The sequence below is a fragment of the Narcine bancroftii genome, chromosome 5 (genome assembly GCF_036971445.1).
Source record: "Narcine bancroftii isolate sNarBan1 chromosome 5, sNarBan1.hap1, whole genome shotgun sequence".
Lineage (NCBI taxonomy): Eukaryota > Metazoa > Chordata > Chondrichthyes > Torpediniformes > Narcinidae > Narcine > Narcine bancroftii.
The window spans coordinates 213,168,014-213,194,157 of record NC_091473.1 but is presented as its reverse complement, the minus strand read 5'-3'; the positions used below and the strand labels follow the sequence as shown (position 1 = coordinate 213,194,157).

Sequence of the window (26,144 nt, the reverse complement as noted above, 5' to 3'; positions counted from 1 at the left end):
CAGACGTGGACAGGCCCCGGGCCTCTCTGTAAGCCTGGATAAACCCTGGGTTTCTTCTGCAGGCCACAATGGGCCAGGGCCGCTCTGTAGGCCAGACAGGGCTCTGGGTCGGTCTGTAGACCAAGACGGGGCCCAGACCTCTTCAAAGGACAGGACAGGGCCTGGGTTTTTCTGTAGGCCAGGCCTCCACCCACCTGCTCTGCGGCTGTGGCCTCCCCATAACTCTCCAGGAAGTTTCCAGACAGCACTGAGCCTACTATGGTGAGGCCTTTGCCGGCCTTGAGTTGGGAGGCGAAGGTCAAGAGTCGAGGATACTTGACATGGAGGTCCTCGTCCAACTTCAACAGCACCAGGAGCTGGGGCCTTGCAGGATGGGTGTGGAGTGGGGGAAAGGAAGAGAGAGAGGAACAGTGGAGCCACATTAGTAAGACACAAGATCAGTGAAAGCCTCATGAAACCTCCCCCTTTCCCTTTTTCCCTCCCCCTGATTCACTCCCCCTTGCTCTCTCCCCTTTCTCTCTCTCTCCCCCTCTCGCTTCTCCCTCCCTCCCTTTCTCCCCTCTCCTGACTCACTCCTCCTTTCCTCGCTCCTCCCTCCCCCCTCCATCCCCTCTCCCCTATCTCCTTTCCCCCCACCTCTCTCTCCCTCTCACTCCTCCTCTCCTTTCTTCCCATCTCTCTCTCCCCGCCCCACCCCTTTCCCTCTCTGCACCCCACCTCCAGTTCTTGGTGTGGGGGGGTCCCTCCTCCAGACGGAGCAGAGCGAAGCGAGCTGCACTCAGGGACAATCCGCGGATCCCGTCTCCCCACTCCTTCTCCGCCCTGTGAAGAGACTCCGTTACAGAGAAACACACCCCACGCTGATCCCTGAGCCCAATAATCTGTGCCCCTGTGCTGATCCATGACCCAAAGCTGATCTGTGGACCCCCCCCCAACAACCTGTGACATTGTGCTGATCTGTGACCCCCATGACCTGTGGATCCCACCTGATCAGTGACCCCCCCTCCCCCCAGCAACCTGTGTGACCCCCACGCTGATCAGTGTTGTTTTTTCACTCAGAGACTTGTGGGTGTCTGGAATGCATTGCCAGGGATGGTGGTGGAGGCTGGTACAATAGGGGCATTTAAAAGACTCTTGGACAGACACATGGATGCAAGAAAAATAGTGGGTTATGGGTGTGAGGATGTGAAGGTTAGATTGTTGTGGAGAAGTTTTATAGATGTTGGCACACTGTAGGCCAAAGAACCTGGACTTTGCTGGAATGTTCTATGTTCTAATCAGGGATAGTATTATGGATACGGAAAGGGAGGATGTTGTGGAGGGATCATCTACAAAGTCAGTGAGGGTGGAAGTCAGAAATAGGAAGGGAGTGATCTCTCTATGGGAATAGTCTATAGGCCCAAAGGAGTTCCGATGTAGGCTCCAGGGACACCTAGCAGCAGATCAATAGGCAGATTTCGGGATGGTGTAAAAATAACAGGGTGGTTGTTATAGGAGACTTCAATTTCCCGAATATTGACTGGTGCCTCCTTACTGCAAGAGGGATAGAGGGGACAGAATTCATCAGGTGGGTCCAAGAAGGATGTGGACCAGCCAACTAGAGGAGAGGCCATACTGGATCTAGTCCTGGGGAATGAACCGGGCCAGGTGGTGGACCACTCGGCGGGGAGGGGGGGGTGGGGAGCATTCCTGTGAGAGTGACCACAAACTCCCTCAGCTTTAGCATAACTATGGAGAAGGGCAGAAGGAGACAAGATGGGGAAGTGTTCAATTGAGAAGGACTCATTATGATGGACTATGGCAAGAAGTTTGGAGAGTAAATTGGGAACAGATGATCTCAGGGAAGTATGGAGGATGGTTAGGGACCACTTGTGTCCGGTTCCAGACAGGAGGGGAGACTGCCTAGGAACACCGGGTGCTGTAGGTTTCTGTGAGGGGTGCTGGCAATTCTCCATCTGCCTTACGGTTAAAGAATTTCATGTATGTTACATTCTAAATGTAGTATTATGTGACATTAATGGAACTTTTATCACTGAGTCAAGGTAAGGATGGTAGTGTAAAGGTTAAAACCTTGTGTTTTTGATACTTAGTTAATTTTGTGCCTGTCTCTTTAAGAGAACTATGTTTGTAATGTTACCATAGTGACTATGATGTAATATGTCAAAATATCCGCCCAGGCTAATGACTTGCTCATTATTCAACCAGATATGAAGGAAGTGTGAGCACGAGAAATTTTTCTTTGAATTTTTGTATCTATTTTTGTATCTTTATACAGTAATGAAAGTGTGCGAAGCTATGCAAAATGTTTATCCGTCCTACCAAGGAATTAGAACTACTTAAAGTAACAGCCACAAAGTTTGATTTGTTTGATTAAAGAGATCGAAATTTGGGATATCGCAGCTCACACTTTGGAAGATGATACTTTGAAATTAGAATAAGGAAAGTGTTGTCTATAGGTTGGGTAAAGGAGCCAAGAGAGGTGGGACAGCAAGTCAGGAGGAAGAAAGGAAGTAAACGTCAGGAAGGGCTCATGAGAATTATATGGAAGGATCAATAAAGGGCTTGAGAGAGCTAGAAGGGGTCGTGGGGAAAAAAATTGGCAAATGCGATTATGGAAAAACTGAAGTGGTTCTACACAAACGTTAAAAAAAAACAAAAGAATGACTTGGGTGAGGGGAGGTTCGATTGGGGATAAAGAGGCAGAACATGTGCCTGGAAGCAGAGGAGGTAGGGGAGATCCTAAATTAATACTTTACTTCAGTGTTCACTGGGGAAGGGACCTTAGTGAACGTCAGGTCAACGTAAAACAGACTAATGTGTTGAAACACATTGAGGTTAAGAAAATGGAAGTGCTGGATCGTCCTAAAAATATTTGGATGGCTAAGTCACTAGGACCAGACTTATATATCCCAGGTTACTACAGGAATTAAGGGAAGAGATTGCTGGGGCATTGGCGATGATCTTTGTGCACTCCCTGGCCACAGGATAGGTCCTGAAGGTTTGGAGAATGGACCCTCTTGTTTAAGAAAGGTAATAGAATAATTTCAGGAATTATAAACCAATAGGTTTTATGTCAGTGGTGAGTAAACTATGGGGAGGATTCCTAGGAGCAGGATTTACAAGTATTTAGAGAAGCATAGTCTGTCCCTCCTGTCTCTCTCCTCTCTTTCGTTCCCTCTCTCCACCCCCCCTCCCTCTTCCCCTGGACTTACCCTTGGAACTCGATGTACTTGTAGATCATCCCTGCAATGCCCATAGCTGCCATGGCGTAGTACCAGGAGGATATAAACATTAGGGCCAGACACAGGCTCATTCCCAGGAATGAGAGGCTCCTGTTAAGAGATGGTTATTTATAGTATGACCTCTCAATCTTCCCCACAGAGGGTTTCCGCCTGATCTGACTCCCATAGAGTTACTGTGAATATCTGATCCCAAGAGAGTTACCGTCCGACTCCTGATCCCCGAGAGAGTTGTAACATGACTTCTGAGCCCCCACCAACAGAAGTTACCGTCCAAACTGAGACTGCTCCCATGCAGAGTTACCGTTCGATCTCGGACCACGAGAGAGAGAGAGAGAGAGAGAGAGAGGGGGGAAAAGAGAGAAATAGTCTGATCTCTAACCCTGAAAGAGTTACCATCGGAGCTGCAAAGGTTATAGTGCAACCTCTGACCCCGTCAGAGGGGATCACAGGAAGTTACTGGACGACCTCTGACCCCGAGAGGATCATTGCCTGACCTCAGACTTCAACCCTCTCACTCCCCCTCTCTCTCTCCTCCTCCCCCTCCCTTCCACCCTTTCCCCCTCCTCCCTCACCAGTGATAGTATCGGAAGCGGGGTCTCCAATTGGGGGTCCGAAGCAGGGTCTGGAGGGCACAGGCCAAGTTCACAAACAGGTAACACATCAGGAAGAACCTGTGGGAGATGGCAGTCAGCACAACACAATCTTATGACACAGAGGGGTCATGGAAGAGACAGAGAGAGAGAAGGGAGGAGGGGGTCAGAGGGATGGGGTTTGGAGGAATAGGGAAAAGGGTTGGAGGGATGGGAGAGGGGAAGGATCAGAGGGTTGGGGAGAGAGGTCGGAGGGATAGGGAGAGGTAGGTTTAGAGCAATGGGGAGTCAGGGGAATAGGGAGGAGTGTTTAGAGGGATGGGGAGTCAGAAGGATGGGGGACAGAGGCATCGGGAGAGGGGTTGGAGGGATAGGGAGGATGGGGAGGGTTTAGAGATATAGGGGAGTCAGCGGGATGGGGGTCAGAGGAATAAGGAGAGGGGTCGGATGGATGGGGAGGGGGTCAGAGGGAAAGGGAGAGGGATCAGAAGAATAGGGAGGGATGGGGAGTCAGAGGGATCGGGAGAGGGCCAGGAGGGACAGGGAGGGAGGTTTAAAGATGGGGGTCAGAGGGATAAGGAGGGTTTAGAGAGGGGGTCAGAGGGAGAGATGGTGGTCAATGCTGGACACTGGGGGAGGAGGAACCTACATGGAGAGGATGGGGGCCACCATATCGAGGGAGGCGATGAGAATTCCCAGCTCAGCGATGACCACAGTCAGCAACAGAGCCCAGGTCGGTTCCCCATTCACCTTCTCCTTCCCGAAGATCTGGGGGATGGACAGAGAAGGGAAAGGGGAGAGAAAGAGGGAAGAGAAAGAGGGGGAGAGATTAAGGGGGGGGGAAGAGAGAGAGAAGGAAAAAGAAAGAAGGGAAGAGATAAAGGGATGGAGATGGGGAAGAGAGGGAGAGGGGGAGAGAGTGGAGAAGGGAGGGGGAAAAGAGAAGGGAATGGATGAAAAGATGGGGAAGAAGGAAGGAAGAGAGGAGGTGAGAGGAGGGGAAGGGGAGAGAGGGGGATGGGACAGGAGGGGAAGGGGAAGAGAGAGAGATGGGGAGAGAGAGGAGGGGAGGGGAAGAATTTGTTTATTCTCACATACCAGGAAGCACGAGCAAATCAGTGAGCCATCTCATACCTAGTACAGTATAGTACAAAGATAAATCAGTTGGGTCGAAGGAAATAATGGAGGGAGAGACGGATGGATGGAAGGAGTTACACCATGAGGGAGGAAGGGGTGGATAGAGGGTTGGAGGAGTCAGAGGAAGGGATAGACAGAGATTTTGGAAGGACGGAGGAAGGATGGAAGGAGGGAGAAAGAGTCGGATAAAGGGACAGATGGGGAAATCAGTTAGGGATGGACGAAGGGACGGATCGGGGATTGGAGCGATGGATGGCCAAATAGGGGAAATGGTGGGACAGATGAATGGAGGGTCGGGGGAATGGGTGGGGGGCGGACTGAGGGAGGGACAGATGGAGGGATGGTCGGAGGATCGGACAGAGGGAGGAACTGAGGGTAATACAGGCAGAAGAATAGGGGAATCGGAGGGAATGACTGGAGAATTGGAGAGAGGGAGGAATGGGGAAAATCAGAAGGATGTAGAAATTGGAGGGAGGTATAGGAAACATCGGAGGGACGGGGTAATCGGACAGATGGGTTTGGGGAAAATTGGAGGGACAGATAGATTACAGGAGGGATGGACGGCAGGGGGACAAGTCACTCACCCGGAGGAAGGGCACGATGTTGTCCTTGGCAATGGCCTGTAGCAGTCTCGGGGCTCCAGTTAGACTCTGGAGCCCGGCCCCACAGGTGGAGAAGAATGAGCCCAGCAGGATGACCCAGTGAGAGGGCCAGGAGAGGGTGCCCACCACCAGCGTCCCATTCACTGCTCCCCCAAACCTGGGAGGAGAGAGAGGGTCAGCCCGACACTGACCCCAACACTGACATGGACCCTGACCCAGACACTGATGCCAACATAGACATGGACTCCAACCCAGACACTGACGCCAACAAGGACCCAACATGGAAACAGACCTTGACACGGACCACAACAGACATGGACCCAGACACTGATGCCAACACAGACACCAACAGTGACGCCAACCCCAACACGGACATGGTCCTGACCCAGATTCTGACCCTACCATGGACAAGGGCCCAACGCAGACACGGATCCAACATGGACACAAACTCTGACATGGACACAGACCTGGACCCCAACACAGAAACGGAACTAACATGAGGATGGACCCCCGCTTGGATGCAAAACCCAACAAGGGCACAGACCCTTACTCAAACCTCAACACAGACAGGCACTAACATGAATCTCCTGACATGGAAATGGACCCTGACACAGTCATGAACCCTAACACAGACCCCAACACAGAGACACAATACCAAGACATGATCCTCAGCACAGATCCTGACCCTGGGACCCCGACTCAGGGAACAAAGGTCAACACTTTCATAACACATGGTTACCATGTGTTACCTCCACACGGACCTTACACATGAACATAGACACTGATCTTAGCACACTGACATCAAAACAAGGACCCAGACATAAAAACCTCCCCTCCACCCGTCAGAGTGTTTACTTGTCCCGGAGAACGACTCCGTCCATACAGGTCCCGAACAGGATGATGGTACTGATGTCTGTCCTGGGTCAAGGAAATGTGATACACGGAAACATTTACCATGTGCACGAACAGGATAGAGTACACGGGAACACACTCTGTGTGCACGGATGCAATACATGGAAAAATGCTCCATATGCACGGACAGGACAGAGTATGTGGGAACAGACTCCATCTACACAAACAGAGTACATGGCAACACACTGTGTGCACAGACACAGTACACAGGAGAATGCTGTGTGCACAGACAGGACAGAGTAGACAGGAACATGCTCCGTCTGCATGGATAGAGTATATAGGAACACACTCCATGTGCACGGATAGAGTACATGGGAACACACATCATGTGTGTAGACAGAATGCATGGAAACAAGATTCAGAATGCATGGAAACAAGATTCATGGGTAGATTCAGGGGTACATGGAACCACGCTCCATGTGCACAGAGTACACGGGAACCAGATCTATGTGCACAGACAAAGTACAGGGGAACACATTTAGTGTACATGGTCAGAATATAGGAGAACATGGAGACTGTGTGTGTGTGTGGACTGAGTACATGGAAACATAGGCCAGGTTCACCAACAGAATACACAGGAACACACACTATTTGCATGGTCAGAGTACCTGAGAACATTCTCTGCTGCTCGACAAAGTACACGAGAACATGTAGTGTGTGCGGACCAGGTACATGGAAGCACAGTCCAAATGCATAGACACAGAGTACACGGGAACATGCTCTGTGACCACTGGACATGGAGTGAGAACATGGGGAATTGATGGGATATGCTTCATGCCTCGGGGATATGGACACATACCGGACACACTACAAGTAAGAGGCCTGCGATGTGGTTGCTGGGGTCTCCCAGCGAGAACACGGGAGGATACAGACGAGGGAGGTGGTGACAATAGCCAGGATGGTCCCCATGGGGATCGACTTCTGGGCGTCCTTCAGGTCTCCTGAACGATTGGATCCGGCCATGATCCCTGTGCAGAGAGCAAGGGTCAGTAAGAGGCCCTTCCCAGGAGGCGAAGATTCCCCTGTCCCCTCTCAGGAGGTAGATTCCTCAGCCCCTTCCCCTGGAAGCAGGGATTCCCACGGCCCTTTTTCCCAGAGCCAGAGATTTCCCACAGTCCCTCCCAGGAGGTGAAGATTCCAGGATCCTCCTCTCCCAGAGGTGGGGATTCCCATAGCCACTCTCCCAGAGGCAGGAATTTCCCCTAGCCCCTCCCAGGAAGAGATTCCATGTCCCCTCTCCTGGAGGCAAGACCTACCAGTGACAGACGGGAAGAAGATTCCAACCAGCATGGTGAAGGAGGTGGTGATGTCGGTGAAGATGTAGGGCAAGTGGTTATTGGTTGAACCTAGTCCATTCACTGAGGACAGCAAGGCCTTCTCCACCACCTTTCCCTTCTCACCATAGTTGCTCCACAGGTTCTCTGGTAAGGGCAAGGGAAAGGGGATGGATCAATGCGGAGGTCACACCCTCTCCCTCCCTTCACCCTCTTCTCCTCCCTCCCATTCCCCTCTCCTCCCTTTTCATCATCCACCCCTTGCTCCCTCTAACTTTCCCCTCTTCCCTCTCCTCCTCCCAGTCGCATCCTCATGCATCCTCCATTTCTCCCTCCACCACCTCCTCCATCTCCATTACACCCCACCTCTCTCCTTCCCCACCATAGCCCTTTCCACCCCACCCTCTCCCCACCTCCCCCTCACCCTCCCCACCCGCTCTCCCCCATTCACCGGTGATGATGCCGCTGCTGATCCCGGGAATGCCTTGGATCGAGGTCAGGTTGTTACGCAGGAAATAGCGATCGCAGGAGTTGTTCAAATGACAGAAGTGTTTCCAAAGCTCGGAGCGGACAGTCTGGTTCCCCGACAGGAGCCACTTCTCACAGGTGGTGAAGGAGTGAGCAGAGAGAGTGCGGTTTCCCAACATGCACACCCTGTGAGGGGCATAGTGAGGGGGAGCAGATAGGGTAAGACAGAGGAGGGGTGGGGGGGAGAGAAAGAGGAAGGAGAAGAGGCGAGAAAGAAGAAGGGGGAGAGGGAGAGAGGAGGGGAAGAGAGAGTGATATGGAAAAATAGGGGGAGGGGAGAGCAGAGGGAGACAGAAGTTCCAGATCAGGCACCAGGGTGATGGTGGAGAGAATGTCAAATGAAATCGGTCATGGGGGGGGGGGGAGACAGATGGTGGGAGGGACAGGTAAAAATAAAATTGGCAGCTGGACAGGGGAATGGATGGACAGTGGAGTTTGTTGGGGGACATTCGGGGGGGAACAGAGGAAAGAGAGATGGACAGGTGAACAGTTCGGAGATGGACGGATGGGGGGAATGGATGGTTGGATGGACCAGGGATGGATGGAGAACCAACGTGGCGACGAACTGATGGGGTGGGGTGGACAGTCCAACGGGGAACTGGGAAACACATGGAGGGATGAGAAGTGGATAAACTAGGGACAGTTGGTGGGACGGACGAGAAGATGGTTGGGAACAGTCCAGATATGGATGTACAGAGGATAGACGGAAGCACAGGGTATGGACCGGGAATGGATGGTGGGATGGACAGTGGGAAGGAAGAGAGGATGGACCAGGGACAGATTGGGAATGGGTGGGGACTCAGACCAGGGTCGGGGGGGACGGACGGAGGTACGATGGGAGATGGATCAGTCACTCACGGGAAGTGTGGGGGGGAGACAGCTGACTTCAGTGCCCCAGCATAGATGGATAAGATGGAGACCACCACACAGCCCAGGAAGACAGAGGCAAACTTGTTGACGTAGTCAACCCCCACAAAGACCACTAGGGCCAGGAGCAGCAGGAAACATGTGCCATACACACGCATGTTGTTCAACATGGCCCCCTCCTCCGCATTCACATCATCCGTGTGGAAAATGGCCATGCTTGGGCACATGTATGTCTGGCAGAGGGAGGGAGAGAGAGAGAGAGAGAGAGAGAGAGGGGAAGGGAGTGAGAAACTATCACTGGACATCCTCTCCCCCCACTCCGGGGGTCCAACACCATTCAGTCACGCACATATTCCGGACATCTACACTGTCCCATTACACATATACACTCCCAAAGTGAAGCTCCATCTAAACCACCCCGTCACAAACACACATACATATGCACTCTCAGGGTCGGACACAGAGTAAAGCTCCATCTGCACCGCCTTGTCACTTTCTCTCTCTCACTCACACACACTCACTCACTCACTCACTCTCCCAGGGTCAGACTCACAAGTAGGATTTCGATGGCCCCCAGTATGTACATCGCTCCAGCGAACGTGGTTCCCAAGTAGAAACACAGACCGACTGCTCCTCCGAACTCTGGGCCCAACGACCGGGAGATCATGAAGTAGGATCCACCCGCTAGCAGAGAGACAGAGGACTTTAGAAGGATGGCTCCATTGTGGAGAGAGCAGAGAGCACCAAGTTCTTTGGTGTGTAAATGATGGCAGACCAAGATGCAGCATATCTACTCTTCCCAAGGATGGCAAGGTTACCAACTCCTATCTTGTAAATATTTCACAGGAGCACAATTGACAATGTCCTGTCTGGCTGTATCATTGTCTAGGAAGGTGGTTCCAAAGCCTCGGACCAGAAGTCAATGCAGAGGACCATTAAAACGGATGAGGGGGTCACTGGGGTGTCCCTTTCCTCTATTAACGACATTCTCCGGGAACATTGCATAAAGGAGCAACAAAATCAGGACTCCCAGGCTGGGAAATAGCCTCATCCCACAGGCTGTGAGATCGACAAACAGTATCCTGAACCTGAGTAAGTCATCCCAAAACATTTATTTTAAATTATATCTTCATGTACATACAGTATGTGATAATTCAGTGCTGTGTATTGTGTGTGTCTGTGTATCATGGTCCAGGAACCTGCAGTTTTGTTGGGTTGCAATATGTACAGTCAGATGATGAGAAACTTGAAATTGTTAAGAGAGGAGGAGAAAGAAGAGAGGGAGGGAGAGATGCAACAGCCCCAACGTACCTGGAACAACACCATTGGTGGCAATGGCACTCATGGAAATCGCCGTCAACATGGTCTGAAATGTTAAGAGGTCATCAGTGCATTTGGGTGCGAGGAATGACAAAATCTTCTGTCCCACTACCATGCATCCCAGCATCACCTCCCACTCCTGTGTCCCTCCTCTCCTCATCTCATGTCCTGTCTCTCCATCCCCCTCTCCTGGCCCCACGTCTCCTGTCCTCATTCTCCCTGCCCCATATCTCCCTTTTACCCTCCTGTCTCCCCCCCTTGTCTCCGCATCTTCCCTCTGTCCAACCCTCATCTCCCCTCTCTGACTCCCCATCCCAGCCCCACATCCAATGCCCTCATTTCCCTATCCCTATATTTCTGTCTCCCATCTCGTTGACCCCCATCTCCCCGACCGCTCAGCCGCAACCACATCACCATGACCCCAGTACTCACACAGCAGCAGCAGAGCAGTACGATGCAGAGGGACTGCAGGACCCCAGCGGTTCCCACTACCCAGGTCAGACGCAGGAAGAGGATGATCCCCAATATATTCTGCAGGCAGGGCAGGAAAACCCCAACTAATGTCCCCATCTGTGGGCCCTGGTGGGAGAGGGGGAGAAGTAGGGGCAATTATCCTCTGATGTACCTCAGTACCCACTCATCGCAACTGTGTGGGGTAGAGGAAGAGAGAAAGAGGGAGGGGGGAGAGAGAGAGAAAGGGAGGTAGGGAGGGAGAGTATGGGGAAAGATGAGAGAGAGGGTGGAGAAAGAGGGCAGACAGGGAGAGGAGGAGGGAAAGGGGGGAGAAGATGAAAAGGGTGAGGGAGGGGGATGGGGAGAATGGGGAGAGGGAAAGAGAGTGAGGGGGAAAGAAGCAGAAAGGGGAGAGGGGGTAGAGAGAAGGAAGGAAGGGGAGAGAGTGGGGAGGGGGTTGAGAGAGGGAGATGGGGAAAGGAATGGGAGAGGGTTGGAGGGGAGAGAGAAGGGGAGAGAGGGGAGGAGAGAAAATGGGAGAGGTTGGGTGAAGGAGAGATGGGGAAGAAGGGAGAAAGAGAGGGGAGAGAAAATGGGAGGTGAGGAGGAGATAGGGAAGAGAAGGGAGATAGAGGAAAAGTGGAGAGAGGGGGTGAGTTGGGGAGGGGAGAGAGGAAGGAGAATGGGTAGGAGAGAGGGGTGGGAGAAAGAGAGCGGGGAATGAGAGAGGGAAGAAAGAGAAAGGGAGAGAAAGAGGGAGGGAAAAGAAAGATATATAGAGCTGTGGAGGGGTAATTTAGTCCTGCACCCCTGCAATCCCAGAGGAGATGGAGCTGGGAAGGGATGGGATTGATGACAGAGTAGGTGGGAGGTTGGAGGAGGTAGGGTAGGGGGCGGGAGTAGATGTGTAGGAGGGAAAGTGAAGGGGCTGGGCGTGAATGAAGGATAGGGATTGCGAGGGTGGATGAGGAGGGGGAAAGCAGGTGAGTGGGAGATAGGTGAGATGGGAGGAATAGGGGTAAGAGGTTTGGGGGGAATGGGGAGAGAAGGACAAGGACCCACTCACCCTCTTTGCCCCTCCTCGCTCCTCTCCCACATACTCAGCCTCCTCGTGCTCCTTGGCTCCCTGAGGGAGGTTGGTGTAGTTTGCCATGCGGTTGAGCAGCAGGGATACCTTGGGTCGGGTGTCCAGTTCCTCCTGTGAGGTGGCACAAGCGCAAAGTCAAACAGCACAGAAACAGGCCCCTCAGCCCATCACCTCACTGCCAACTGTTCCACACACTGGCATGCATCACATCTCCCTCTGAACCTTCCCCTGGCTCCCTCTGAACCTTCCGTGACCCCCCTCTGAACCTTCCTCATCCCCAGATCCATCTTCCTCTAAACCTTCCCCAGACTCATCCCAATGTCTGTTAAACTGTGTCAGCGTTCCTCGCGCCCCCATCCCCTTCTTCTGGCAGCTCCTCTGCAGACCCACCACCCTCTGTATGAAGATGTCCCTCAGATTCCCTTCAAATGTCCCCTTCACCTTTTTTTTAAAGCGAAAGGTTTTTTTTTTATTATTATACAATTCTTAAAACAATCTTACTAACTTATTCAGTCACATTTAAAGATTTTACAAATACATTCCAGGATCTTTGTTTCTTCTGCTCTGTTCTTTCACCCTTCAAAATTGTATCACATAAATATCCTTTATTTAAAACCCCCATCAAACCGGATCATTTGAAGTGCCAAATTTCACCAAACTGCAAACATATTTACACTGATCTAACAACATCAGTGATAAATCAGCTCACTCTTCATTGTTGTTTCATACATTTGTGTTTCTTATCACCTACAAGCCTTGAAATTAAGTTCTAGCATCTGATTCCTTATCAAAGACTTTTCAAAATCCTGTATATTCTCTAAGCAGGCCTCTATAATTTAAGAACTCAACTAAGTTAGCTTTCATGTATTTTTTCAAGAGTGAATTTATTTTTTGAGGAGACACGTGATGGAGTAGTGGCCGGTCGGGGAACTCCAGCCCTCTCCGGAAAAGTTTTTAAAAAACACAGAAAACACAAAGGAACAAACACAAAAATTAAAATAAAGTGAAAGTAAAGGTGGGAAGAAAATGGCAGCGAAGAAAGAAAAGTCGAAAGCAACGGGAAGAAGAGAAGAAGAAAAGACATCGGAAGAAGGTGAAGGCCTTACCTGTCCGAGGAGGCCCGCTGTGGAGAGAGAAGCCCGCTCAGGTCAGTCGAAGTCCCGAGCTCGGGACTACAAAAATGGCTCGCGGAGCCAAGCAAAAGTGCGCAACCGCGCATGACAAAAAAAACACTGACGGGAGGGGGGACCAGCTGAGGAGTCGATCTCCACAGCTGAGAATGACAGCCACAGCACAGCAGCAAGAAGAGAACATAGAAAACAACGAGAACAAGAAAGAAGAGAGTAAAAAGAAATCAAGGAAACAACAGATGACCAACTCAGAGGAAGAAGAAGAAGAAGAACATAGAGAAATGGAAGAAGAAGGGAAGGGCAAGACAATGGATTTTTTTTTTAAAGAATATATGGAATCAGTAAAAGAATGACAGTCACAAGAATTTAGTGAAATAAAAAGAAGAATTAAAAGTACAGAAGAAAAAATGAATAGATTAGAGATGGTCATGTCAGATATAGGAAAAAGAGTGGACAAGGTGCAAGAACGAGAAACAGCTATAGAAATGGAAGTAGAGGACAAAAAAGAAATTAGAAGAATCTAATAAAAAAGTTAAAGAGACACAAGAGCTGTTAGCTCAGAAGATAGATATAATGGAAAATTATAATAGAAGAAATAATATAAAGATAGTGGGCCTTAAGGAAGATGAAGAAGGCAAGAATATGAGAGAATTTATGAAAGATTGGATCCCCAGAGTCCTAGGAAGACCAGAATTACAGGAAGAAATGGAATTAGAGAGGGCACATAGAACATTAGCCCCTAAACCACAGCCACAACAAAAACCAAGATCCATTTTAGTAAAATTCCTAAGATATACAACAAGAGAAAATATATTGGAGAAAGCAATGAAGAAAATAAGAGAAGACAAAAAGCCACTGGAATACAAAGGTCAAAAATTTTTTTTCTATCCAGACATAAGTTTTGAACTCCTGAAGAAGAGAAAGGAGTTTAATACAGCAAAAGCGATCCGATGGAAAAAAGGATATAAATTTATGCTGAAGTACCCAGCATAAAATAGTTATTCCAGGGCAGCAAAACAGACTATTCTCGGATCCGGACGAAGCACGAAAATTTGCAGAACAACTACAAAACAGACAGAGAGATGAAGACATGTAACGAGAGCAAAAATGACCACGAACTATATATATGTGTGTATATGGGTATATATACATATATATATATATGTGTGTGTGTGTGTGTGTGTGTGTGTGTGTGTGTATGTATATATGTGTGTACATGAGTGTATCCGTATTTAAAAGAAAATATATAGTGTATAGATAAGAATTAATAAGGGAAAGAAAGGGAAGAGAGGAAGTAAGGAGGGAATTAAGAGAGTGACCTTTGTTATATATGAAAATTAAAATCTTTTTTTGGGGGTGCTGGGTGGGGAGGAGTTACGGTCACTGCAAAATCAGTTGACACTTGCGAGTGAATTGGCAAATCCAAACGGAGAGGGGAGATGTGGTTGCCCGACAAGGGATAAAGGGCAACTCAGGAAGGGGAGGGGATAGTGGGGTTAAAGAAATTTTAGATAAGGGAAATGTTTGATGTTTTAGAAATGTTGTCTTATAAAGTATTCAAAACAAGAAAGCAGAAATGGATAAGAAGGAAAGGTGATGATGAGGAAACGGAAAGGAAAGATAAACAAAGTATGAAATGGCTATGTTGAACTATCTTCTTTCTTTTTTCTTCTTTGGCTTGGCTTCGCGGACGAAGATTTATGGAGGGGGTAAAAAGTCCACGTCAGCTGCAGGCTCGTTTGTGGCTGACAAGTCCGATGCGGGACAGGCAGACACGATTGCAGCGGTTGCAAGGGAAAATTGGTTGGTTGGGGTTGGGTGTTGGGTTTTTCCTCCTTTGCCTTTTGTCAGTGAGGTGGGCTCTGCGGTCTTCTTCAAAGGAGGTTGCTGCCCGCCAAACTGTGAGGCGCCAAGATGCACGGTTTGAGGCGTTATCAGCCCACTGGCGGTGGTCAATGTGGCAGGCACCAAGAGATTTCTTTAGGCAGTCCTTGTACCTTTTCTTTGGTGCACCTCTGTCACGGTGGCCAGTGGAGAGCTCGCCATATAACACGATCTTGGGAAGGCGATGGTCCTCCATTCTGGAGACGTGACCCATCCAGCGCAGCTGGATCTTCAGCAGCGTGGACTCGATGCTGTCGACCTCTGCCATCTCGAGTACTTCGACGTTAGGGGTGTAAGCGCTCCAATGGATGTTGAGGATGGAGCGGAGACAACGCTGGTGGAAGCGTTCTAGGAGCCGTAGGTGGTGCCGGTAGAGGACCCATGATTCGGAGCCGAACAGGAGTGTGGGTATGACAACGGCTCTGTATACGCTTATCTTTGTGAGGTTTTTCAGTTGGTTGTTTTTCCAGACTCTTTTGTGTTTGATGTTTTAGACTATATGACTTTAAATATTAACGGAATACATAACCAAATCAAAAGGAAGAAACTGCTAAATTTACTGAAAAAAGAAAAAATTGTTTTAGCATTCGTGCAAGAAACACACTTAACTGAAATGGAGCACAAGAAATTAAAGAGAGATTGGATACGACATGTAACAGCAGCGTCATATAATTCAAAAGCTAGAGGAGTAGCTATATTAATCAGTAAAAATGTACCAATTAAAATAGAAGAGGAAATAATAGATCCAGGAGGGAGATATGTAATGATAAAATGTCAGATATATTTGGAGTTTTGGAATTTACTCAATGTATATTCACCTAACGAAGAAGATCAAAAATTTATGCAAGATATTTTTTTGAAGATAGCAGACACGCAAGGGAACATACTAATAGGAGGGGATTTCAACCTTAATTTGGATTCAAACATGGATAAAACTGGGAAAAAAATTAACAGAAAGAACAAAGTAACCAAATTTATAATTAAATCGATGCAAGAAATGAAACTTTTGGATATATGGAGGAAACAACACCCAAAGGAAAAGGAATATTCATATTATTCGGGTAGACATAAAACATACTCAAGAATAGACCTATTCCTGTTATCAGCTCGCATACAAGACAGAGTTAGAAAAACAGAATATAAATCTAGAATATTATCGGACCACTCACCCCTGATATTGACAATAGAGTTAGAGGACATCCCTCCAACAATGTATAGATGGAGATTAAACTCCATGCTACTTAAAAGGCAGGATTTTAGAGAATTAATTGAAAGACAAATTAAAATGTACTTTGAAATAAATACGGAATCAGTGAAAGATAAGTTTATACTATGGGACGCAATGAAAGCATTCATCAGAGGGCAAATAATAAGTTATGTAACCAAGATAAAGAAGGACTACAATCAGGAAACAGAGCAGTTGGAAAGGGAAATAGTAAATATAGAAAAAGAATTAGCAATGAAGGAAGACACAACTAAAAGAAGAGAATTGGCAGATAAAAAAATAAAATATGAAACACTACAAACATATAAGGTGGAGAAGAATATAATGAAGACAAAACAGAAATATTATGAACTAGGAGAAAAAACGCACAAAATCTAGCATGGCATCTTAAGACAGAACAAATTAAGAGAATGGTATTGGCATCAAGGAAAAAAGACAAACAAATCACATATAATCCAACGGAGATTAATGAAAAATTCAGAGAATTCTATGAACAATTATACCAAACTGAAAACGAAGGGAAAGAAGGCAAAATAGAAGAATTTCTAACTAAAATTGAACTACCAAAATTACAAATAGAGGAACAAAATAAATTAACAGAACCATTTGAAATAGTAGAAATACAAGAGATAATAAAAAAACTACCAAATAATAAAACACCAGGAGAGGATGGATTCCCAATAGAATTCTATAAAACATTTAAAGATTTATTAATTCCTCCCCTCCTGGAAGTAATCAACCAGATTGATAAAACACAAAGCTTACCAGATTCATGCAAAACAGCAATAATTACAGTAATACCAAAGCAAGGGAAAGATCCACTCGCACCAGCGTCATATAGACCAATATCATTACTTAACACAGATTATAAGATAATAGCTTATTAAAAAAAGATGGATAACAGACAATATTTGTAAATTTATTAACTTAATTCATGCAGTAGAAGGAAATAAAGCTCGAACAGTAGCGGTTGCTTTAGACGCAGAGAAGGCCTTTGACAGAGTAGAATGGAATTATTTCTTCAAAGTACTACAAAAATTCAGTTTACCAGAGAAATATATTAATTGGATTAAAGCATTATATAAGGGGCCATTGGCGAAAGTGACAGTAAATGGATATATATCAAAACAATTTAACTTAAGCAGATCAACCAGGCAGGGATGCCCACTATCGCCCTTATTGTTCGCGTTAGCCATAGAACCACTAGCAGAACTGATAAGAACAGAAAATAAAATAAAAGGGATAAAAATAAAAGACAAGGAATATAAAAGCAGTTTATTTGCAGATGACGTTATAGTATACTTAACAGAACCAGAAATATCAATAAAAGAATTACATAAGAAATTGAAGGAATATGGACAAGTGTCGGGATACAAGATTAACGCAAATAAAAGTGAAGCAATGCCAATGAATAATGCGGATTTCTCAAAATTTAAGAAAGAATCACCATTCAGATGGCAAATGCAAGCAATACGATACCTAGGTATACAAATAAATAAAAACCTCGAACATCTATATTATCCACTAATGAAAAAATTACAGGACGACTTAGAGCATTGGAAAGACTTACCACTAACACTAATAGGAAGGATAAACTGTATTAAAATGAACATTTTCCCAAGGATACAATACCTATTTCAGGCATTGCCAATACACTTGACAGAGAAATTCTTCAAGGAGTTAAAGAAAATAATAAGGAAATTTTTATGGAAAGGGGGGAAACCGAGGATAGCACTAAATAAATTAACAGAATGGTATAAACAAGGAGGCTTACAACTGCCAAATTTTAAAAATTATTATAGAGCCGCACAATTAAGATACCTATTAGATTTTTATCAAACAAGGGAAAAGCCAGATTGGATTAGATTAGAACCAGATAAAATAGGGGAGAAGATACCCGAACATATATTATATAAATGGGATGAAAAATTGGTACAACGTAGGAATTCTCCAGTATTAAATCATCTGCTCAATATTGGAAGAAGATTCATGTAGAAAGGAATAAAACAAATTATCAATTACCAAAACTAAAACTGACGCAAAATCAGCTAATCCCTTTTACAATAGATAACCTTTCCTTTAGAGAATGGGAGAAAAAAGGGATCAAAAGAATAGAAAATTGCTTTTCAGGAAATAAATTATTATCCTTTGAACAAATGAAGGATAAATATAACATAACTCACGATACAGTGTTGGCATACTACCAACTGAAATCCTACTTGAAGGACAAATTGGGAAGCAGTCTGAGGTTACCAGAGGGAAGTAATTTTGAATATGTGATTACAAACACAATGATAATCAAAAAATTTATAACAAACATGTATATTAAACTACAAGAAAAGGAGAATGAGGAAACAAATGGTAAAACTAAACAAAAATGGGAACAAGATCTAAACATAAAGATAAAGGAGGAAACATGGGAGAAGTTATGCTCAGGAACTATGAGAAATACAATAAACACGAGGTTACGTATGATACAATATAACTGGATACACAGGCTATACATTACACCTCAAAAGTTAAATAAATGGGACCCAACAGTATCTGACAGATGTTTTCGCTGTAAAAAGGAAATGGGAACAACAATTCATGCAATTTGGACATGTGAGAAAGTGAAAAATTTTTGGGAAGATCTAAACCAGATATTAAATAAAATCACAAAAAGCAATATACCAAAAAACCCAAAGATCTTCCTCCTAAGTAACATAAAAAACAAAGAATTTGGACTTGATTTGGATGGTGCACAAAAAAGATTTGTTAGGATAGCCCTAGCTGTAGCAAAAAAATGTATTATGTCAGCCTGGAAATTAGAAGATAACTTGAGAGTACAACAATGGTATACAGAAATGAATAAATGTATTCCATTAGAAAAAATAACATATAATTTAAGAAATAATATTACAATACTTGAACAAATATGGGAGCCATACATGAAACACAATAGAGAAAACCTACCAGGGACATCTACCACCTAAAATGACAGAAGGAGAAGGGAATGAAAAGAATTGACTCAGTGGAACTTGTTTATTTTTATTGAGTGACAACATTGACGGGTTTAATGTATCCTAGATTCTGAACTTTAAATGAATGGGAGGGGAGGTAGGGAGGGTGGGATGGGAAGGGGGTGGGGGGGGAGAAAACGACACTGTATATATTTGAAAAGGAAAATGTATGTATCTTGATCAATGTGGTTTATAGTGTGAAAAATAAAAAATTTAAAAAAAAAGAGTGAATTTATTTTCACCAGGACAATGTTTTGAAAATAATTTCAGTACCTTGCAAACAAAATGCTGACCTGCAGTTACAATTATTCTCTTTTGAACAGGGGTGTGAAATCTTCCAGTCTTCTTGAATCATTTCTATACCTTATGAATATGTGATAGGGTGGGAATACCTTCGCTCAAACATTTGGGTTCTGTTCCACTTGGATCAACTGACTCTTCTACTTTTGAGGGCCGCTAACTGCCAGAAAGCAGGGAGTGGAGACACAGCACCACCATGGGGTCCAACTGCCCAGTCTTACTGCCGTCAGCTTCATACAGGCATCGAACATGGGATCCAAATTGGCTTGGGGTCAATGCCCAAGATGGCGGCGTCTATGATTGGAAGCAGCCAAGAGGAGTTGCAGACTCCAGGGAAGCAGAGGAGTAACAGATCACCAAAAGATGGGGAGACCACCCTCCCATCTGAGGAGAAGCAGAGATGACCCATGGGACGGTGACCACAGCAGCAGACTGGTGAGGGGTTCTGTGACTGAAGGACCCACACAAACAGCCAGCTGCCGGTGACTGTGGTTGAGGGACTCATGCCAGGTTGTAGACTACTGGAAACTGGCTGAAGGGGTACAAAGTATCAGAACGGAATGCAAGAGGTTGCCAAGGGCGCAGAAGGGTTCCTAATTGTATTGGAGATTTGGTTCTGGAGCTCAGCTTGCCAATGGCTTGCACTGGACTGTGTGGCTGTGGGAGCACTGGAGACAAATCTGCAGACACTCAGTGACTCTGGGGGGAGCTCTCTTTTGCTTCTATTTCTCTGACTGTAAAAGGCGCTTCAAGCAATTTCTGGCAATGGCAAATCTGCCTGCCTTACAGCAGACAAAAGGCAACTTCATGTACTATGACCCTGTTTTTATTACATGACATTAAATTGAATCTTGATCTTGAAGTAGTTCCTCCATTTTACTTCATCTCCTCACCGAGCACCGAGCTGTCGCTGCCGTTGCCGTGGAGACGCCATGAACGGCCGGCGGACGGCGAGGCCGGGAACTATATGTTCCCTTCACCTTAAACCACTCCCCAACCCTTGGGGTAGAGGGAAATGATTATCCACCTGATCCACATCCCTCGTGAGTTTATAAACCACCAGGAGGTCCCCCCTCAGCCTCTGACACTCCAGGGAGAAAGGTCCGAGCCTATCCTGCCTTTCTTTGTACCTAGATCCCCTCCAGTGCCATGAATATTCTGTGGAATTTATTTTCCCACCTCTCCATACTTTACCTCAGGATTTTCTTCTTTCTTTGATTTTGCAGAGATAGCCCTGTGGTTGATCTACTGAGGATTTTCTTTTTTTCTGTCAGATGTTCTGTTTGTGTCTGACTTTGTGGCTGAATGATTAATACCTTATCTGTGCTGAGAAGAAGAGGTCGGGCACTGATGGTGTCCCTGGTAAGGGAGACTGTACTGCCGCTCATGGAACTACCATTGTTGGGAGAGGCAGAGATGATTGCAAAAGCCACACCAGCACTGCTAATTGGTGCGGTAACCAATGGTGACTCTGTAAAATTTTGAGTTTGGCTAGTCGATGTCTGCACATGATTGATAGTGTTGTTGGCAGTAGGAAGAGCAGGACTTGGGTTCTTGAAGAGATTGAGACTGACTAGAAGTCTGGTCACGGCCCAGAGTGACTGGAATTAGGGTCTTTGGCCTAATCTGAGGTAGCACTGCTGGTCCTTGCCCTGCCAATCTCTGCAATGAGCTGACCTGGGAGACCTTAATGGGCACTGCAGTAATAGTTCCCAGTGTCTGTGAATTTGATGTTTCTGGAACCCTCCTTCCAGTGGAATTCAAATTGCTCCCTGCCAGTTTACTTGTTGTTTGGAGGTTGATTGGAGCCATCTGTGGAGGATCCGTATTAGCTGTCTTCTGTCCATTAATGTGTCCAGTAACCATAGTGATTGGATTCTTAGATGGCACCACTGAAATCACTATGCTCTGATTAGGTGCCTTGATGAGTGAAATAGGTTTAGTACTCCCCACGGGACAACTTGTTACTGCAAGCTTTTGTTTCTTACTACGATACGTTATTCAGGATTGTCTTTCGTGCAGCTGTTTCTTAAGTTCACCGTTCTGTGGATCTTGCTTCATCTGTGGAACTAATTTCTGGTGACATTGGATTTTTACTTTCAGCGCCTCTTGAAGGCTTTGCATCTCCATGACCGGTCTTCAAAAGCATTTTTTCAGACATTTACACCATTTTTTCAACTAAACTCTCCTGGAGAGGTGGGGGGGGGGGGGGAGGAGGGAGGCCAGCGGCCCCGCACTCAGCACACCCGTCGCCCAGAGCCAGCTGAAAGGGAGAAAGGTCCGAGCCTATCCTGCCTCTCTTTGTACCTAGATCCCCTCCGGTGCCATGAATATTCTGTGGAATTTATTTTCCCACCTCTCCAGCTCATTGGCATCCTTCCTCCAGTCAGGCGACCAGCTATTTGAACATCTGCCACTACTCATCCACGAATCCGTCCCTCAATTTGTCCCCCCTCATTCCCACCACCCCCACCCCCACCATCTCTCCTCACTCCAGTAGGTGACCCTGCCCTTGATTCTGCATTGGTCAAATTCACACTGCATCTGTGAGTTCTCCAACTCACCTCGAAGATCATTGAACAGCAGAATCAAATAAGAATTTACTGTCGTGAACAAGTCAGAAAATTCGTTGTTTTTGCAGCACCAATCACAGAGCGAATATTCATGTAAAACCACCTTACAAAAATAAATAAAAATAGTGCACGAAAAATCAAAGTGAGGCAGAGTCTTTGATCATTCAGGAATCTGATGGCAGCGGGGAAGAAGCTGTCCTTGTGCCACTGAGTGCTTGTCTTGAGGCTCCTGTACCTTTTCCCCGATGGTAGCAGAGTGAAGAGGGTGTGGCCACCTCGTGTAGATGTACTTGATGGAGTGAAGACTAGTATCCGTGATGTTTCAGGCTGAGTTAACAACCTTTGGAGTTTATTCTTGTTCTGAGCATTGGCACCTCTGTACCAGACAGTGATGGAACCATCCAGAATGCTCTCCACTGTATGTATACCTGTAGAAGTTTATGAGAGTCTTCGGTGACATACACCTCACCTCAAACACCTCACAAAGTATTGCCGCTGGCGAGTCATCTTCGTGATTGCATCGACATGGAGGCTGCAGGACAGATCCTTGGAGATATTAACACCCAGGAATTTGAAGTTCTTGATTCTCTCCACTACTGAGCCCTCGAAAAGGACTGGATCGAGTTCTCCTGACTTCCTCCTGAAGACCACAATCATCTCCTTGGTTTTGCTAATGTTGAGTGCAAGGTTATTGTTGTGACACAACTCAATGAACTGGTCTATCCCCCTCCTGTACACCTCCTCATTGCCGTTTGTGATTTTGCCAACAACCGTGGTGTCTAAGGCAAGCTTGAAGATAGCATTGGAATTGTGCTTGGCCACGCAGTCATGGGTGTATAATGAGTAGAGCAGTGGACTAAGCACACATCCTTGAGGTACTTCTGTGTTGATTGTCAGTGAGGAGGAGACATTGCTTCTATTTCCGATAGGGAAATCAAGGATCCAGTTGCTGAGGTGGCGCAGAAGCCCAAGGTTTGGAGCTTCTTGACCAGCACTGAGGGAATAATGGTGTTGAAGAGTGAGATGTAGTCGATGAATAGCAACCGTATGCATGAGTTGCTGTTTTCAAGGTGATCCAGAGCTGAGTGGAGAACCAGTGATACTGTGTCTAGAGTGGAGTTATTGCAACAATAGGCGAATTGCATTGGGTCCAGACCTTTGCTTCAGTACATGTTCATTCTGGCCATGACAACCTCTCAAAACATTTCATCACAGTAGACATTAGTGCTACAAAGCGATAGTCATTGAGGCAGCCCACCCTACTCTTCTTGGGCACCAGGATCATTGATGCCCTTTTGAAGCGGGTGGGAACCTCTGACTGCAGCAATGAGAGGCTGAAAATATCCGTGAACGCTCCGGCTAGTTGGCTGGCACAATTTTCAGTCCCCTGCCAGGTACGTCGTCAGGGCCTGATGCTTTGTGAGGGTTCATCCTCATGAATGATATTCTGATGTTGGCTTCAGAGGGTCACAGGGTCCTCAGCCTTTTCAGGATTCTAGCAGGCACTGTTTGGTTCTCCTTCCCAAAGCGGGCATAGAAGGCGTTCACCTCATTGGGTAGTGAAGCATCACAGCCATCTATAGTGTTCGTCCTCACTTTATAGGCTGTAATGGCCTGCACTCCCTGCCATAGCTGGCATGTCTCTGTCTCTGTCTCTAGCTTCCTCTGGAATTGCCACTTTTGTTTCAGAGTTGGCCTTCCTCAGGTCATACCTGGACTTCTTGTGAAGATCCCGATCCCCGGCATTAAACAGCCTTGTTCTCACCCTCAGCAGGTTGTGAATTCTCTGATTCATCCAGGGCTTCTAGTTTGGGAACAACCTGTATTTGCGCATGGATACACGCTCATCTGCACAGGTCTTGATGAAGTCAGTGTCACCTGTTGCATATTCATTCATGTCTATGGATGAATTCTTTAATAGGTTCCAGTCCACTGATTCAAAGCATTCCTGCAGACACTCCTCCACCTCCCTCAACCACACCTTCATCATCTTCACCACTGGTGCAGTGGTCTTCAGTCTCTGCTTGTACGCTGTGAGTAGAAGTACAGCCAAGTGATCAGGTATAGCTCGGTAGGTGTTCTTCATGGTGGTATAGCAGTGGTCAAGTGTGTTGGCTCCTCTAGCTTGTGACGCTCTGGTGGTAGTTCATCAGAGACTTGGTCTGATTGAAGTCGCCTACAATGATCAAGATGCGCTAACATAGCTGCTAATTACAGAGCTCAGTCCCTCCAGTACCAGCCTGATGTTAGCCTGTGGCAGAATGTACAATGCGACCAGGATTGTGGAGGTGAACTCCCTCAGAAGGTAGAATGGGTGGCACTGATCGCCAGATGTTCTAGGTTGGGGGAGGAGGACTGGGATACAACCACGATGAATTGTTGACACAAACGCCACCTCCCCTGGTTTTTCCTGACGCCCGTGTGCAGTCACCGCAGTGGATGGTGTAGCCCTCGGGTTGTATCGCTATGTTGGGTGTCCTCATTTAGCCATGTTTCTGTGAAGCACATCTCACAGCAGTCCCTGATGTCTCTCTGGTGTTGTAATCTGGCTTGCAGTTCATTGAGCAAACAGGTGCTTTGGCCTTGTAAGTGCTGGCCCCAACGCCCACATCAAACTGACCCCCTGCTTCCTGATGTGACCCCTGTCCCTCCATTTGGGTCTGTCTGGAAGTCTCTTCAACATAACTTGTATCTGCTTCCCTCGCTACCTCATTCCACACCCCCCAATTCTCTGTGCAAAACTTCCCACGGCCCTGTTAAAGACCCCAGCCCCCACCATAAACACCCATCTTCTGGTGTGTGAGGCATTTATTCTGGGGAAAAGATTCTGACTGTTTCCCCCCTCCCCATCATTTTTTAAACCTCCATCAGGTCTCCCCCCAGCCTCCAACATTCCACCTCCCCATCATTCGACCCCTTGAATCCAGGCCACATCCTAGTGAACCTCGTCTGTCCCCTTTCCAAACCCCCTACACTCTTCCTGTAACAGGGTAACCAAAACCAGCCAAAGGGTAGCAGAGATAATCCTTGCTCACTGGTGATGACTAAACTAACTGTTGGCTCAGGCGCAGAAAACAAAACAGAGCAGTCGTTGGCGGGAGTAAGAACTCCTGATGTTACCTCAAAGAGAGCCAAGTTCCGATCTTCATAAACAGACCCACCACAATCATCACTGGGAAAGATGGGGGGTTCCTTCTCCAGGTGGTCCCCTATGACAGAAGGTTGCAGAGTAGTGAATGCAGGAAATCCGCTCCCCTGTACACTTCCATCCCCACACCCTTACCCGCTCACTACTCCAACCCTTTTTGGTTTACTCCCCCTTTCCACACTCCCACAGACCTCACCCCTTCCATTCCCCATAGACCCCACTTCCTTCCGTTTACACCCCCCAGACTCCACTCCTTCCCGTCCACAGCCCCTAGATCCCTCCCCTTCTCATTCATTCCCACAGACCCCACTCCCTCCTGTTCACTCCCAACGTCCACATCCCCAATTAGACAGTACCTAGGAGTCTGATGTGTTCACCTGTAATCAAACTTTGATTTCGATCTGCAGAAGAAAATAAAATAATGAAACATGAAAAGTGAAATCCCTAAATTATCCTGGTTAAAATGGAATATCTGTACATGGACCAATGTCTCTCTATCCCTCTCTCCCAGGGAATATCTGAATAGTGACCAATATCTCTCTATCTCCCTCTCAGGGAAATATCTTAACACTGACCAGTGTCTCGCTGTCTCTCCATATCTCTCTCTCTCTCAGGATACACTATCTCTCAGTTCCTTTCTCTCAGGGGTATATCTGTGCACTAACCAGTTAGGAATAAGGAAGTGGATTGAGAAGCAGGAAGGGATGTGAGTTCATTTATAAACATTGACCAGAGAAAAAACTATATAGAAAGATAAAATTAACTACCCGGTGTTATTCAGTGACAGACCCATCCCAACCAGTACTATACCCCAGTTTTATACAGTGACAGACCCATCCCCATCAGTACTGTACCGCAGTGTTATACAGG

The 26,144-nt window shown here is 46.8% G+C and overlaps 1 protein-coding gene and 1 pseudogene across 3 annotated transcripts in view; both read right to left on the bottom strand.

Annotated features, from left to right (window-relative positions):
* LOC138764802 (solute carrier family 12 member 6-like) overlaps positions 1-26,144 on the bottom strand; it is a 35,424-nt gene that overhangs the window by 5,251 nt on the left and 4,029 nt on the right. For 2 of the 3 annotated variants that reach the window (XM_069941104.1, XM_069941106.1), the window contains exons 2-18: positions 25,631-25,675; positions 25,247-25,335; positions 11,992-12,123; positions 10,905-11,051; positions 10,464-10,518; positions 9,706-9,836; positions 9,144-9,385; positions 8,209-8,411; positions 7,740-7,904; positions 7,353-7,451; positions 6,427-6,484; positions 5,554-5,728; positions 4,482-4,600; positions 3,815-3,913; positions 3,213-3,332; positions 718-822; positions 195-363 (exon numbers count right to left, since the gene is read on the bottom strand). In XM_069941104.1, coding sequence (XP_069797205.1) covers positions 195-363; positions 718-822; positions 3,213-3,332; positions 3,815-3,913; positions 4,482-4,600; positions 5,554-5,728; positions 6,427-6,484; positions 7,353-7,451; positions 7,740-7,904; positions 8,209-8,411; positions 9,144-9,385; positions 9,706-9,836; positions 10,464-10,518; positions 10,905-11,051; positions 11,992-12,123; positions 25,247-25,335; positions 25,631-25,675 — 2,153 coding nt within the window. The remainder of the gene's footprint in view (positions 1-194; positions 364-717; positions 823-3,212; positions 3,333-3,814; positions 3,914-4,481; positions 4,601-5,553; positions 5,729-6,426; positions 6,485-7,352; positions 7,452-7,739; positions 7,905-8,208; positions 8,412-9,143; positions 9,386-9,705; positions 9,837-10,463; positions 10,519-10,904; positions 11,052-11,991; positions 12,124-25,246; positions 25,336-25,630; positions 25,676-26,144) is intronic. The other variant, XM_069941105.1, reaches the window with a different exon arrangement.
* On the bottom strand, positions 20,639-21,683 carry LOC138762908 (PHD finger protein 21B-like; annotated as a pseudogene).